Source organism: Ruditapes philippinarum, unplaced genomic scaffold (genome assembly GCF_026571515.1).
Source record: "Ruditapes philippinarum isolate M1 unplaced genomic scaffold, ASM2657151v2 ctg14517_1_1_1_1, whole genome shotgun sequence".
NCBI lineage: Eukaryota > Metazoa > Mollusca > Bivalvia > Venerida > Veneridae > Ruditapes > Ruditapes philippinarum.
Window position 1 is genome coordinate 7,453 of NW_026865883.1, and position 16,298 is coordinate 23,750.

The following is a 16,298-nucleotide window of genomic DNA, read 5'->3' on the forward strand; positions in this document are numbered from 1 at the left end:
AGTGATTATAACATAATATTATATAACATATAAATAAAGTTTGCCTTCTATTTATAAAGACCTACATAAAATGTTTTAAAGAAGTATACCGCTACAAATAAATATTTTATATAAAAGGTAAATTAAGGATTACGGACCCTAATGAACATATTGAAATCTAATCAAATAATAACGTCACAATGGAAAACACCGTTAATATACTAAAAATAGGTATCCCAAAACTGCCAAGAGAAATTTTCGGATATCATAGGAAGCATTTTAAGCTTTCCACTCAGTCTATAAATCTTACTTTATGCAATTTATTATGCAAATGAAAAAATTATAATGAAAAGACTATAAGTCAGCAATTTTGCTTTGAAATGTCAAAAAGGCCAAATTTAGCTCCTGGTTACAGTGCTATGCTTTCCAGCATACAAATAATAGGTAAAATTCTGTTAGTAAAAATAATAGCAATTACTTGCATTGTTATATAAATAGTTATATCATATTTAAAGATATATGCTATTCTTGAGTAACATTTCAATAAGGATTTCTTATAAGTATGGCTTTCTAATTAATTTTTTACCATCATGATAATTTTAGCCAGCATAGAATGGCATAAGACCATCTAGTGTCTCGTTCCTGTACAGTCCTGAAATTTTGCCTATATCAATCTTTATGCAAAAGGTCATGGATTTTGTATGGGAAATGGATAAATTTCAATAACTTGATTAATAAATGCACCTTATGTATAAATAAAATTAAAAATTTTATACCCCAAAAAACATTATCAAACTAACAACCAGCATGTGCCCGATATAACAACATTCCATTTGCAGAAGATACTTCTAAAACAGCCTCCTCATTGGCTGATATAAATAGAACTGTCCCTCACTGCACCTGTATAGACTGGGTCAGTGATTGGTTGTTTAGACTTGCAGCACCCTCTTTACATGCTACTTTTTATGGTTTTATATCATAAATTTTTCAATAAGAAATAAATACATATATTTTAAGTGAAGATTTATCAACATAGTAAGTTCCAAAAAGCATAATTTGTAAAGATATTACCGAATTTACATTTCATATTAATAAAGGGAGTTAATTAGAAATGTATTTTCTATAAAGTCTGAGTCAAATTTTTCAATAAGAAATAAATGGATATATTTTAAGGGTTAGTTTAGTTAGTTAGTGAAGATTTATCAACATAGTAAGTTCCAAAAAGCATTATTTAAGGGTTAGTTTAGTTAGTTTAAACATAGTTTATTTCGAACAAATTCACAATATATATACAGACAATAATGTACACAATACAAACATGATATGTTGAAAAGGATTGGGCCCGAAAGCTGAGCTTATAAAGGCCTTCTCCTTATAGATTTACAGTGCATAAGATACGGTATGACAGTATATGTGACTTGCTTGAAATATATCTGATTTTACATTGTTTTTAAGAAGTCAAAATTGTTTCTAACATATAGTTATAATAAAAAACAAAAATATATACAAAAAAGGAATGAGAATACAAGACTGCATCATTTATATATAAAATTAAAGATAATTAACGTAAATTAAGCTAGAAAGAAAAAAAGGAAGAAACTTTCAGCAAAATAGAAAAGAAGAAGAAATAACTGAATTGTGGATCATTCGGAAAGTTCGATGATTTGAATAGGAAGCATTTAGTGATTTGAGCTGATGTGAATATACTTAAGAGAAGAGAATCTCCTGCTTTCTCGGATGTATGTATGAACGGCTTCAAACAGTCTTCTGTTTGCATCATCACTTATGTTTGGGTTTCCATTTAATAACTTTTGGAGAGTTACTGAACAAATAGTAGATATAGTGTTAAGAAAAGAGGCCCTGCTGTCAACATAGCGTTGACATTCAAAGAAAAGGTGGTAATTACTTTCCACTTTGCCACACTGACAAAGAGGAGATGGAGAAATATTTTTTCTTAAATAGATACTGATTTAGAGAACTACATTCAGTACGAAGTCGAGCATGATAGATCTGCCATTTTCTATCGCCTTCATAGAAATAAATCGGACAACTAAAGCTGCTTCGTCTCAAATGGGATTTAAAAGAGGACAGTGAACGTAAATTTTGTACTTCAGATGGAAGGGCGTTCCATTTAGTCATAGCAGCTGGAAGAAAAGCATTTTGATAAAGAGTTGTTCGTGTTCGAATAGTCTGAATATTTGTAGCATTGCGTAGATCGTACCTTGAATTTTCACCTACAGTAGGTGGAAGTAAAGAACACAAGTAATCTGGTGTTAAGCCATTTTTCATTTTATAAAGTAAGATAAGCATATGATTATTTATTCGAGATTCTAAGGATTCCCAAGGAACTTCACTATAGAGTTGAACTAAAGATACAAGTTTTGTAGCACCGCACACAATACGCGACGCTTTATTTTGAATTTTGTCAAGCTCAAGTTTCTCATATTGTGTGCAGTTTAGATAGACAACATCGGCGTATTCCAAAATCGGTCGGATGAAAGTTAAGTATATAACTTCAAGAGATCACTAATACTATAGTTTATGTGACAATGTCACGAGAAATCGTCTGAAAGGTTGAGGCCAAAATGTTTGAGACTGTTGACGGTTGTTATTTGTTGGTTATGCATAAGAAGTGAAGGATGAAAGGGTTTATTTCTTTTACGAGAGATAACCATAGATTCAGACTTCGATGAATTGAAAGTAACAAGCCATTTTTCAGCCCAAGCTGATATCTTGTCTATATCAGATTGAAGTGTTTCAGCAGCAGAAGCAGGGTAGTCAACAGTAATATGTAAACTGGTATCGTCAGCAAAAAGATTAATTTTAGAGCCTATATCTTCCACGATGTCATTGATGAAAACTAAAAAAAGTAGCGGCCCAAGGATTGAGCCTTTGGGTACATCAGCCTTTACTATCGACCAATCTGATTGGAGCCCAGGTAGGATAACCGCCTGGTGTCTGTTAGTAAGATAGTCAGAAAACCAGTTAAGTAGACAACCGTCTACTCCAGCAGCTTTCAACTAGTAGAGAAGACCTTTGTGCAAGGTCTGAAGCCTGACTGTATGGAAGAAAGTAAGTTATTATCTTGAAGAAAATTAAATAGATACTTAAAAAACATATGTTCAAAAACCTTTTTTACGCAGCACAACAATGAAATCGGACGATAGTTATTTGGAACATATGGATCACCTTTTTTAAAGACAGCACAAACATTGACCTTTTTCCATGTAAATGGTATTTTACAAGTCTGAAGAGACTGATTGAACAACAAACATAGGGGTAAATTTAATAACTGAAGCAGTTTCCCGCAATATACGGTTACTGACTCCATCAGGACCTGAAGCTTTGTTTGTTTTAAGTGACCGCAGAGCGTCTTCAACATCCTGAGGACTAATAGAAAATGAACAAAGTGTGTTTATAGGCATATTACAATCATTAAAAGGATGTTCTTTATCAGAATTGTTAAGCGACGACTGACTACAGAAAAAGTCATTCAAAAGGTCAGATTTCAAGTTTGAATCAAAAACAAGTTCATCGTTGATTGGGTTTTTAAGTGGAGGACTGCTTTGTTTTTCTGTGGGAGAGATAAAGTATTTGATTAGTTTCCACCAGTCCTTCTGTGTAGTAGAGTGTGACTTGAGAGACTCTGCCATTTGTAAGAAGTGGTTATGTTTAGCTGTGATTATAAGTGTGACGATTTTATTACGGAGTTGTCTGAATTTGTACCAATGGTGCGAGTTCTGTAAGTATTTGGCTCTATGGTAATACTCTTTGCGCTTTTGTATTAGTTTCTTTATTTCTGTTGTAATCCACGGAGTATCGTTAGGTTTAACAGTTACTTGCCTCGTTGGGATGAATGATTTAGAAAGTTCTAGAAGTTTGTTAGTAAATGAGGAAGTATAGATATTGATGTCATCTGTTTTGAACTGATTCCATTCGGTGTTACTAATGTTGTTTCGGAGAGAGACATTGATCGTTAAGCCATACAAGTCGTTAGAATAAATTGGTTTGTGGTCTCTTGAAAGAGAATAGAGAATATATAGGGCAGTAAAATCTCTGATTTTGGTCTAGGATCGGCTCTCCAACTCCTGAAGCAATAACTCTGTGGCTACAGGATACAAGAAATAAATCCAGTAATGACCTAGACGATTCTGTGAGATGTGTTGGTTCTGAGATAAGTTGTTCTAGATTAAACTGCTGACATATAGAATTTACTTTTCGGGCCATTTGTGGGTTAGAGTCATTGAAATTAAAGTCCCCTGTGACAATTATATCAGATATCCAAGCGTCAAGTGCCTGACAGGGTGAGTATTCAATTAAGTTAGTATAGTTGGAGTCTGAGTTTGGAGGTCGATAGAAAACAGCAAACAGGATACGTTTGGAATGTGAAGGCATCAGTTCAATCCAAATAAACTCAACACCATTGGGTTCAAGATCAGATCTTCTTGTGTAGTGTAAAGTATTTTTTAAATAAACAATTACACAACCATAAGAATTCTCTATTCTATCCTTCTTCTTAGGCGCATGAAAGTTGTTAAGTGCTATTTCACTGCAAGGAGTATTAGAGTTAAGCCAAGTTTCACTGAAAGCAAGTACATCAAACATACCAAACTCGGCTTCTAAGATATCTATCTTGTTCAGGAGGCTTCGAACATTGTACTGTAATATTGAAAAGCATCTACTGTTCTCAATCAATTCTGATATTGTACTAGATACTGAAGAAAATGAAGATGAACAAGTGGTTGACGAATCCGGACCTGGATTAAGATGGACGTCGCCAGCTCTCAGAATGAGGCAAATACCCAAAGGACACAAATAGCAAATGAAAGAGCAATCATAAGAAATTTGGTGAAAGAGGAATTACGAGTAGAGTTGGATCCTGGTAACATATGTTTTTGTGAGTACATAATATTGTGTTTTGCTTGGATCATAAGATGAGCAAGCACCGAGTATGTAATTATTACATTAGACGTAACGGGGAGTAGTACCATGATATGCAGGAAAATTGAATATTTCCATGGGCTAGCGTAATGTTGAGTGACCGTGGGTGAAAATAATATGTTTTTCATTATGTTATTGCTGAGAGGAACTCTAAAAAGCGGTTGATACATACAATGTGGACAAATATTTGCAGTACATATTTTACATATTCTTCGATATTTGAAGATTGGAAACAACCTTAATTACAATATTCAGGACCTTTTTAAGTGGTTTAAAAAAAAGCTCTTTAGAAATGAAATATGAAGTAAGATGATTCTAAATGATATAAAATATATCTCACCGAAAGCTACAGTAAATAAAGATACATTATAAAACACACCTACCTTATTTGGATGTGCCTGTATTGACAGTGATTTGTCAACCGAGAAAACCTTTAACAAAAAAGGGAGAGAACCAGCAAATGTTTCTTTGACAGAGTTGCTTAACTTGTCTGGATTTTCTGACACCCATTCACTCAGTGCTTTACTAGTCTTCCATTGGACTACAATTAATGAAGGTGCATTTGGATGTGTTCCCATCCATAACTAAAACATGAAAGTAATACTTTATAATTATTTGATTAAATAATAGATGATAGAAGCATCAAGTGAGATCAACTAAGGTAAAAAAGCCTAAATACATCAAATTTGAAGGAAAAAAATCAACTGCAGTACATGAAATGAAAAAATATAAAAAAATTAAGATATTAAAAAGACATCGAAAATCAATATTTAGTGTAATTCCTTGCCAGTTTTCGGTTAAAACTTAAAGTGTTTTAACACCGTCCATTTAGGTCACTTTGTACAATGAAAATATGATTACTCTGGCAAAACTGTGTGAGCAAATGATTTGAAATTTTGTACAAAAGTTATAAGTACAGACCTCCATCAAAGGTATAAAAATCTTGGAAAAAAAAAATTCTAGTTTCTAGTTCTGTCATTTCAAAAACACTTGATTGAGTGGAGACCTTTATAACTGAATACATGTATTTTACAGAGATACAGGCAATTAGGGTCTCTCAATAGAAAGACCTTGAGAGATATAAAAGCATGTTCTTTTATACAGGTTATGCCTTTAAAAAAGTTGGTTTACAGTTTTAGGTGGGAGTGGTGTCCTAGTAGCTAATAGGTTGTCAGGATGGCAGTTTAGTCTGACAGCGTCTCAAAGCAGAGATCATAAACTTCAGGCCTTCTTGGGTCAAGCACATACTCCAAACTAATTATAACAGGTTTCAAAATCTGGTTTCTGCATTGAATTTAAAGTAACATGTTTATTCTTTTGTTTTGAAAATGGACAGAACCATTCACTTTGTACAAATTTTCATTTAAACACAAGGGCTATCAGTGATGACATGTGTCGCCTCATGAGAGTCAATTACATGTTGCAGCTACTGTGTAGCAGGAGACCAAAAATCACAAGTAGGGCAAAACACATTTTCTATTCAAGGCCCATAACTCGGCTGAAAATCCTTCAACTGGAGTGCCCGTGTAATATGTGCAAGTACTTGAGCTATCGTCGAGAAAGTCATCCCGATATGTCGCCAGAGGCGACACAAAAATTAAACATATTTCTTCAGTTGAAATTTTTCAAAACAATTTTTTTGGACCAACACTTTAGCAAAATGCCTTTTAACATACAAGAACCACTGTTAGTCCAACTATTTAGATTTGTCAAAGAGACACCGAGATAATTTTGGACGGGCGATGTCTTTAACGGTTTGACAGTAAGAAAAAAAGTCTGTAAAATTGGTCAAACCGTTCACGCCAAATTAATTAGGCTAGTACCACTGTATGCATGTAAAATAAATGCGCAATAATATTGCAATTAGAATAAAGGATTGCCAATTTATGTACACTTTCCTTATCTCAGCATATCTTGTTTGGTCATCCACAACAAAACTTGAGTCACCACAACTAAGAAGACTTACCACTTCACTAGTCTTTCCCACTTTACCCCAATGATAGTTCTGCGAAGCACATTTCAATTCAAACACTGAAATATATACACAAAATATATGTACTATGTCTCTCAAGTGTTGGGATTCCAACATATAGACAAGATATATGTATTATGTCTCTCAAGTGTTGTGATTTTAATGTCACGACAAGATATTTGTATAATGACCCTTAAGTGTTGGGATTTCAACATATAGCCAAGATATATGTTTGATGTCTCTCAAGTGTTGGGATTTTAACGTCTGGATATGATATTTGTATTATGACCCTCAAGGGAACTGAGTACTATATCGTCTGTTACAAAGATAGAACAGTTGCTATCGTCACGTGTACGACCGGATATTACTACCACGCAACACGGCCATGTGAAGCTATCAACCCGAACACCGGAGCGATTGGTGGCTCTGGAAATGTTATTTAGTCATGTGGCCATTTAAAAAAGTCTTAGCACTTTCCTTTAATAACTTACGAGACATTTGCAAAACCTATTTATATATTTTTATATATTTTGAAATATGTTTATAAGTTTATAATGAACCAACGTTAAAATGAGAATGGGTTACTTTGTCGGGCCACATGCATTATTAGTGTGTAGGTATTTTAATGATATTTCCAGAAAAAAAACTACATACTTCTTTGCGTCATTAATGGATATTTGCAGCCCAATAAATTAAGTGGAGGTAGTAGCAAAACAATTGTGTGTAGCTACTGTAACGCCATGCTTGCACAGGTATCAGGTTATGCAGAAGGCATTTTTAATTTAATGATCCACCACACTTTTGATTGAATATATGATGTTAAATTTGGGTATGTTTTATAAATCTTGGCGTAAATGATATATTTTAATCATTTGAAATATTGCAATATGCGATACTATATTACAGATGATTAATAAATTGTATTGTTTTTGTTTGTTATTTTTTGTGTTTTTTGTGTGTGTGTGTGTGTGTGTGTGCGTGTGTGTGTGTGTGTGTGTGTGTGTGTGTGGTTTTTTGTTGTCAAGTGGTTTCGTTGTTCCGATATTTAGCATTTTTACCAACCTTTTGCCAACATCATGATAACATCCATGAATATTATTAGTTTTAGGATATTGGATCCTTGTTTGATATATTTGCGTCATCTATTGTTAAGGTCTATGTGCGCATGTAGACAGGAAGGCGAAACTACGATGGTTTATAGTCGAAGGTACTATGTTAAAAAGTCGAAACCTTGATGAGGAAAAGTTGAAAGTACGATCGTGAAAAGGTAAAAAACTACAATCCTGAACAGTCGAAGTTACGGAGATAAGAATTCGAAAGTACCATGGAGAAAAATTAGAAATAACATAGGAACAAAACCACGACGTTGAAAAGTCGAATGTCAATGGTGAAAGCCCGAAATGATATCAAGTTTTCACCATCTTAGTTTTTTACCATCGTACTTTCGACTTTTTATCATCGAATCTTCGATTTTCCACCATCGTGGTTGCGTTATTTCGACTTTTCGTGTTTTAGTTGTTTCGAGTTATATTTGTGTGTCGCAATAGCCCTATTAAAGCATTAAATATTCGGTATAAAAGTACAAAATCGAAGGTCTTAGAAACTTTTTTAAGCGATTACGACCTATAAATACATCTTAGTGGCTTCCAAACAGAGGTTAAAAACGTGTCTCAGGTCTGAACGGGTCAACGCCTATTTCATTTAACGGCATCTGAAATCATACCTACAAATATTTTATTTCAAGTTAAAAAAATATTACCGGATCTAAGATTATTTCAGCTTAATGACCAATATCTGAATGCATGATTTCAAAACAGGGAGATGAGTGAATGGGGAGCGACTCGAAGCCACTTGGCCAAAGAAAACTAACGGCGACAAAGAAATAAATAAACAATAAAAAGGCGAGGACAAACTACTGTTAAACAATCACCGTAGTCGAACCGATGTGCGTTTTAAACAAAAGAATCCTTTAAGTTATTGTCTGTTGAAAGATATGCGATAAACGAATTAAACTTTTTACTGTATTCATTTTGTTAATTCTTTTTGATCAAGTGCCAACGCAATGTATTAATGACATTAATTGTTTACACAATGGCAATAATTTACATTGTTTAAAAAACAGAGACAAGTGATAATGCCTTTGTCAAGGTTTCTTTTATTGTTGTGAAAACAAAACATTTTTTAAGCGAATTAAGAAGTGCTTGATTGAAATTTTAGAACTTTTATATATTCTTACTTGTGAAAACGAGATGACGCGATTTGTTTTTTGAAATGGCAGACGATACGTTATATATAGGTGATGTAATTTGTTTATATTCGGCGGAATCTTACGGATTTGTGTTCTCGTCACAGAGCAGGTATTGTTTGAATGATTATTTATACTATAATATAATTGTGTAAACAATTAACTTAATTTACCGGTCATAAGAAATTGGGAAGCATGCTTGCTTAGTTTATACAAAATTATTTTGGTTCGATTGTATTGGGAGCTATAAGCTTATTGAAAGTAATAGTATAGTAAGTAATGAATGTAAAGTTTCTTGCTCAAGGAATCAATAGCTTACCCCTGACAAGGTTTGAACCTACGTAGTCATTTCAACTAGCCTGACGCGTTAACAACTCAGCCACGCCGCCAAGCATTACACGACATCAAGTTAAGTAAATTATTAGGTAAATTAATAAATCCAAGAGCTTGGTAGGGTAGGGGTAGATGTAAGAAATAGAAGTAAGGTAGTATGGAAAATAAGAGACTGTTTTGATTTCTATCATAAACACAAAGTAATTATTTTATATATGAACAGAAGAATAGAATAAAGATTTATCACATACCCGTGCCGATTTTGCGACTCGGTAAAAAAAACGGTCTTGCGCGGCTGCGCATATATTTTGACGTGACGTCATTTGCGTTATTCCAACACAGTGTAAAGACGCGCAAAATGTTAGCGTAACGCTATAGGCGCGTTATTGAAAAAATATATGTTGTACTTTCAACACTCTTTATTTTGGCTATGTGATAAATAGAATGTTTTATTTTATGCTTTTCAGTGGATTACTGATTTATTCGTGAAAATTGTATTTGATAATTTCACAGTAAAAAATTATCAAAATATAATTTCATTGACGAAAATACTTTTTTAAGATTTTCCCCATGTGGTACCTCAATTTTATTTTTGCTGACAATTCTGACAATGTCAGGCTGTCTAAAGAAAAGCAAAGCTCAAAATGATTAATAACTTAAATGTCAAAAGTAATAAAAAGAAGAAAACTTACTTCTATTCATTCAAATTCCAATCAACAAATTTCGTCTCTAAATTTTTTTGTTTCATTTTTACAGTCTGAAAAATACATTCCTTCCACATGCAAAACTGCTCTTGATGACATTTGGGCATATTAAAGTATCCTACGAGCAATACTTTCCGTATACTTTATGAAAACTTGAAAAAGCAATGACAGCCATCCCCGTAGAATAAGTAAACAATCCAGCGTTCCTGAGCCAGCCTTAGAAGTTTTCTATTTTCCTTGCTTTTCCTTGATTTCACATCTGTCAACACTTATTTTTTGTCTGTTTCAATCCTCAGATAAGTTTTTTTTTTACTTTTAAGAAGGTGTATGACTAACAAATCCAAATGATATCCCTCTGAATCAAACATAATTATTTTCCTCCCGTGAAATACAACTTTAAAAAATGGCTGCCGCTTACATTTAACAAAGCCAGGTCTAATATAAATTCGCAGTGAGTAATGGAAATATGGATGGATAGTTGGACTTTTTCTCCTATAAGAATTGTTTGTTTTTATTATCAAAACAAGCGCTCATTCACGTTTTTTTAATAAGATGAATAATATCACCGTCATTTAACGTTGATTGTCGAACTAATTTTTCAGCTCAACACTTGTATTTAATGAGAAATTCCGATTAAATCGGGCTCTCAATGGGGAAAACAGATTCTAATATTAACGTTAATATTATGGAAATTTCATTTTCACTTGTTTTTAAGCATAAAATAAAAAGAAAATTTGTTTGTTTGTTGTGTAAGATGTAATTTTATTTCATCTCGTGAACTTTAAAAACAGTATTCTCACTCGTGGCTACGCCACTCGTGAGAATACCGTTTTTAAATCCCAATCGATGAAATAAAATTTCATCTTACACACAGACAAAAAATATCCTCTATATATTCGTGTAAATTCTATACTGAATTTGTTGAAATCGTTGAATAAAATAATATATGCTCGCCAGAGGATCGCATACTATAACTTTATTCAACTCGTTCAATAAATTCAATATTGAATTTATTCTCATTCAGTATCCTCTATTTATTGAACTCTTGAAATAAAATAATATTATGCTCCCCAGAGGCTTACCTAATATAATGTTTTTCAACACGTTCAATAAATTCAAGATTAAACCTACACTCATTCAATATTCTCTATATATTTCCGTCTATTATTTCATTTCATTTTATCTCGGATTCCAGAGCATTAATCAACAATGAAAGAAATTATTATATGCCTGGTGGAAATTTTGTTCTGTTTACGTACAATGTATGTTAAATAACAGAGACATTCTATGTTACAACTCTTTACGATCGATAATCTTTTAGATAGATAATTGAACCAATAAAATTTTACTGTTGAAGATATTTCATAATACAAAGCTTTATACCTTTTAAATAGTAATAAGTTCAGATGAGTATTTGTTGATATGTCTATAAGTTGCTGTGAGACTATATCCAGCATAAGATTCACATTGTTAAGGATCATCCCCCCCCTCCCCCGACGCAAAAACACCGTTTAGGTCATACGGTGGTGAGTTTCCAGCTTTACTGGTCGAGGAAGATCCCAGATGCCCTTCCGCGAATTATTTCAGGCACGAACGCGCACTTAGGCAGAACAATCGACGTTCAGTAGGCTAGCTGGGTAACTTTTACTGATGGAAAAGGTTAACCACTAACCACTTTCGTTTCTATCAGATTGAGGGTAAAATGATTTCGAAAAAAACAAATTAAAAAAATTCTATAGAATTTTAATATTTATATTATACATTTTAGTTCTGTGCACAATTTGATTGCTGTTGGATCCAAGCAAGATAAGCGGAAACCAGATGTAAAGGACCAAAATCGTAAGTTGCATGTAAAACTATTTGAAACATTTTTGTATTATAACACTTACATATATCAACACCTGATAAAAATGCCCGTGAAGACTTTACATTATTTGGTTTATAAAATATGTAGTCTTCACGTCAAAAACTAGCATTGAACCCAATATGCACTCACGTTTTTGAGAAATGACAGGTTCCATGTCAACAATGTAAACTCTTGATGTTCCATATAATAACTCCTTTCAACAAATTTAAACTGATCTTGTTCTTTGTTTCAATCAAAAGTATTATGTACTTGGATGCCTTGCTTGATTGCATTCCAAATAAAAGTGGGATTGTTTTGTACTAATTGAGATAATTATAGATAAACCTTCACAGTACAAAAGTCCCTGATATGTGTGTTCAGTGTAATCATTAATTATATTCTATTTGTACATAAATGTATATCCAACCGACTATCATTTAAGACACTAAATGTCATATTGCTGTTATTCGTGATATTTTTATATGTGTTCATATGTGTTTATCTAATACTGCATATCTTTTGATCATTTGATCATTTTATTTGTATACATAGTGATTTCTCCAAAACTGATCGTTCAAGAAATATTGCGTTATATGTATTATAATTTGATCACATTAATCTAATTTGAGATATATATATTGTCTATATGTCAGAGTGCTGTCATTTCAGATATACATTATTTACATGTTCACTATGCATGCTGTCATTTGAGATATATTGTGTCTGCATGTTCAGAGTCCCGTCATTTAAAATAAATATTGTCTGTATGTTCACAATGCTGTCATTTGGGATATATCGTGTCTATATGTTCACAATGCTGTCATTTGTAATATATCGCATCTATATGTTCACAATGCTGTCATTTGGGATATATCGTGTCTATATGTTCACAGTGCTGTTTTTGGGATAGATCGTGCCTATATGTTCACAATGCTGTCATTTGAGATAGATCATGTCTATATGTTCACAATACTTTCATTTGGGATATATCGTGTCCATATGTTCACAATGCTGTCATTTGGGATATATCGTGTATATATGTTCACAATGCTGTCATTTGGGATATATCGCGTATATATGTTAACAATGCTGTCATTTGGGATATATCGCGTATATATGTTAACAATGCTGTCATTTGGGATATATCGTGTCTATATGTTCACAATGCTTTCATTTGGGATATATCGTGTCTATATGTTCACAGTGCTGTCATTTGGGATATATCGTGTCTATATGTTCACAATGCTGTCATTTGGGATATATCGTGTCTATATGTTCACAAGGCTGTCATTTGGGATATATAGTGTCTATATGCTCACAATGCTGTCATTTAGGATAAATCGCGTCTATATGTTCACAATGCTGTCATTTGGGATACATCGTGTCTATATGTTCACAGTGCTGTCATTTGGGATATATAGTGTCTATATGTTCACAATGCTGTCATTTAGGATAAATCGCGTCTATATGTTCACAATGCTGTCATTTGGAATATATTGCGTCTTTATGTTCACAATGCTGTCATTTGGGATATATCGTGTCTATATGTTCACAGTGCTGTCATTTGGGATATATCGTGTCTATATGTTCACAATGCTGTCATTTAGGATATATCGTGTCTATATGTTCACAATGCTGTCATTTGGAATATATTGCGTCTTTATGTTCACAATGCTGTCATTTGGGATATATCGTGTCTATATGTTCACAGTGCTGTCATTTGGGATATATCGTGTCTGTATGTTCACAATGCTGTCATTTGGGATATATCGTGTATATATGTTCACAATGCTGTCATTTGGGATATATCGCGTATATATGTTCACAATGCTGTCATTTGGGATATATCGCGTATATATGTTAACAATGCTGCCATTTGGGATATATCGCGTATATATGGTCACAATGCTGTCATTTGGGATATATCGTGTCTATATGTTCACAATGCTGTCATTTGGGATATATCGTGTCTATATGTTCACAGTGCTGTCATTTGGGATATATCGTGTCTATATGTTCACAATGCTGTCATTTGGGATATATCGTGTCTATATGTTCACAATGCTGTCATTTGGGATATATCGCGTCTATATGTTCACAATGCTGTCATTTAGGATATATCGCGTCTATATGTTCACAATGCTGTCATTTTGGATACATCGTGTCTATCTGTTCACAGTGCTGTCATTTGGGATATATAGTGTCTATATGTTCACAATGCTCTCATTTGGAATATATCGCGTCTTTATGTTCACAATGCTCTCATTTGGGATATATCGTGTCTATATGTTCACAATGCTGTCATTTGGGATACATCGTGTCTATCTGTTCACAGTGCTGTCATTTGGGATATATAGTGTCTATATGTTCACAATGCTCTCATTTGGAATATATCGCGTCTTTATGTTCACAATGCTCTCATTTTGAATATATCGTGTCTATATGTTCACTATGCTGTCATTTGGGTTACATCGTGTCTATATGTTCACAGTGCTGTCATTTGGGATATATCGTGTCTTTATGTTCACAATGTTGTCATTTGGGAAATATCGTGTCTATATGTTCACAATGCTATCATTTTGAATATATCGTGTCTATGTGTTCACAATGCTGTCATTTGGGATATATCATTTCTATATGTTCACAATGCTGTCATTTGGGATATATCATGTCTATATGTTCACAATACTGTCATTTGGGATATATCGTGTATGTATGTTCACAGTGCTGTCATTTGAGATACATATTATCTGTATGTTCACTGTGCTGTCATTTTAGATATATCTTTTCTTTATGTTCACAGTGCTGTCATTTGAGATATATCTCGTTTTTATGTTCACAGTGCTGTTATTTGAGATAAATCTTGTCTGTATTTTCACAATGATGTCATGTGAGATATTTGTTGTTTTTTTCTGTATGTTCTTAGTGCTGTCATTTGAGATATGTCTTTTCTTTATGTTCTTAGTGCTGTCATTTGAGATATTTGTTTTTCTGTATGTTCTCAGTGCTGTCATTTGAGATATGTGTAGCCAATCGTTACAAACTAAATAAGCAGAGCAGAGGAATTAAGTCCAAGATTGAAGAACGCCCGGATGACTACACGCTGCGAGCACGTTATCACCAAGCAGAGGTAACAGAAGTTAACAACATATACCCTTAAAGATTCAATAAAAAAACCTTTAATTTCTTACACACTTATGCTCTGTGAATTGTCTTACAGTTGTTTTTTTATACATTATCTAAAATTGTTGAATTAAAAAAAGCTTTGATATATATACAGCTTTTTTATTATCAACGTTACACTTTTAGTTCCACACTATTTTCTGTATTTCAAGATATTTTTCTCCACATCATCCAAATGTTGGCGCAAGAAATCAACTTGACTCCGCTACATTTTGGTAACAACATTGCTTTATTGCGTTATGTTTGATTTGTCTAATTGAATAACTAAACGATTGATTTTGACATTTATTTATTAAAGAATGCAGCGAAGGCGGAATCTGAAGATAATGAGTTGGAACAGAAGAGACAGCAAGGCAAGAAGTTACTGTATGGGCAAGTCGTACAGGTATTCTTTATTTTTACATTATCTTTGTCCGCATTTGAATAAACTTGTGTCGTGGGATCACACTTTGAGATTATAAAACTTTGTTCTGACTCGACAACGTCGGATACTCACGGCCAAACCATTTACATTTGAGCCGCGTCATGACAAAACCAACATAATGGGTATGCGAACAGCATGGATCCAGACCAGCCTGCGCATCCGGGCAGTCTGATCAGGATCCATGCTGTTCGCTTACAGACCCTATAACAAGTAAAGAAACTGATAGCGAACAGCATGGATCCTGATCAGACTGCGCGTAAGCGCAGGCTGGTCTGGATCCATGCTGGTCGCAAACGAAATTAAATTTGGTTTCTATTTTGGTTTCTATTTGGTTTCTATGTTGGTTTTGTCGTGACGCGGCTCATTTACAGTTTATTGATTTCATGTTAATCAACCATGGGTATCTGACGATTGTCTAAAATCTCAGGATTTCTATTGGTTTGTGTTTATTTAAGACCAATATTTGAATAATTAAATACCTGAGATCTCCGTTTGGGCCTATGCAATTTCTTTATAACCTCGGACCATTTTCAAGTTTGAAAGCGTTTAGTTACTCTTTACACAAATTAAACTATTATGACTTATTCTAACATATAAGTATGCACAAAAAGTAACACTTATAATTTGATATGGTAAAACCAAGGTCATAAACGTTCTCCGTATAAGTCTAA

The 16,298-nt window shown here is 33.5% G+C and overlaps 1 protein-coding gene across 1 annotated transcript; it reads left to right on the forward strand.

Annotated features, from left to right (window-relative positions):
- Positions 1–8,748: 8,748 nt before the first annotated feature.
- Positions 8,749–15,588, forward strand: LOC132730651 (uncharacterized; the record flags this gene model as incomplete). Its single annotated transcript, XM_060716625.1, is given in 4 exon segments — positions 8,749–9,249; positions 11,943–12,013; positions 15,026–15,150; positions 15,502–15,588. Coding segments are annotated over 4 exon segments (369 nt in total), but the record flags the coding sequence as incomplete, so codon positions are not given.
- Between the last annotated feature and the right edge of the window lie 710 nt (positions 15,589–16,298).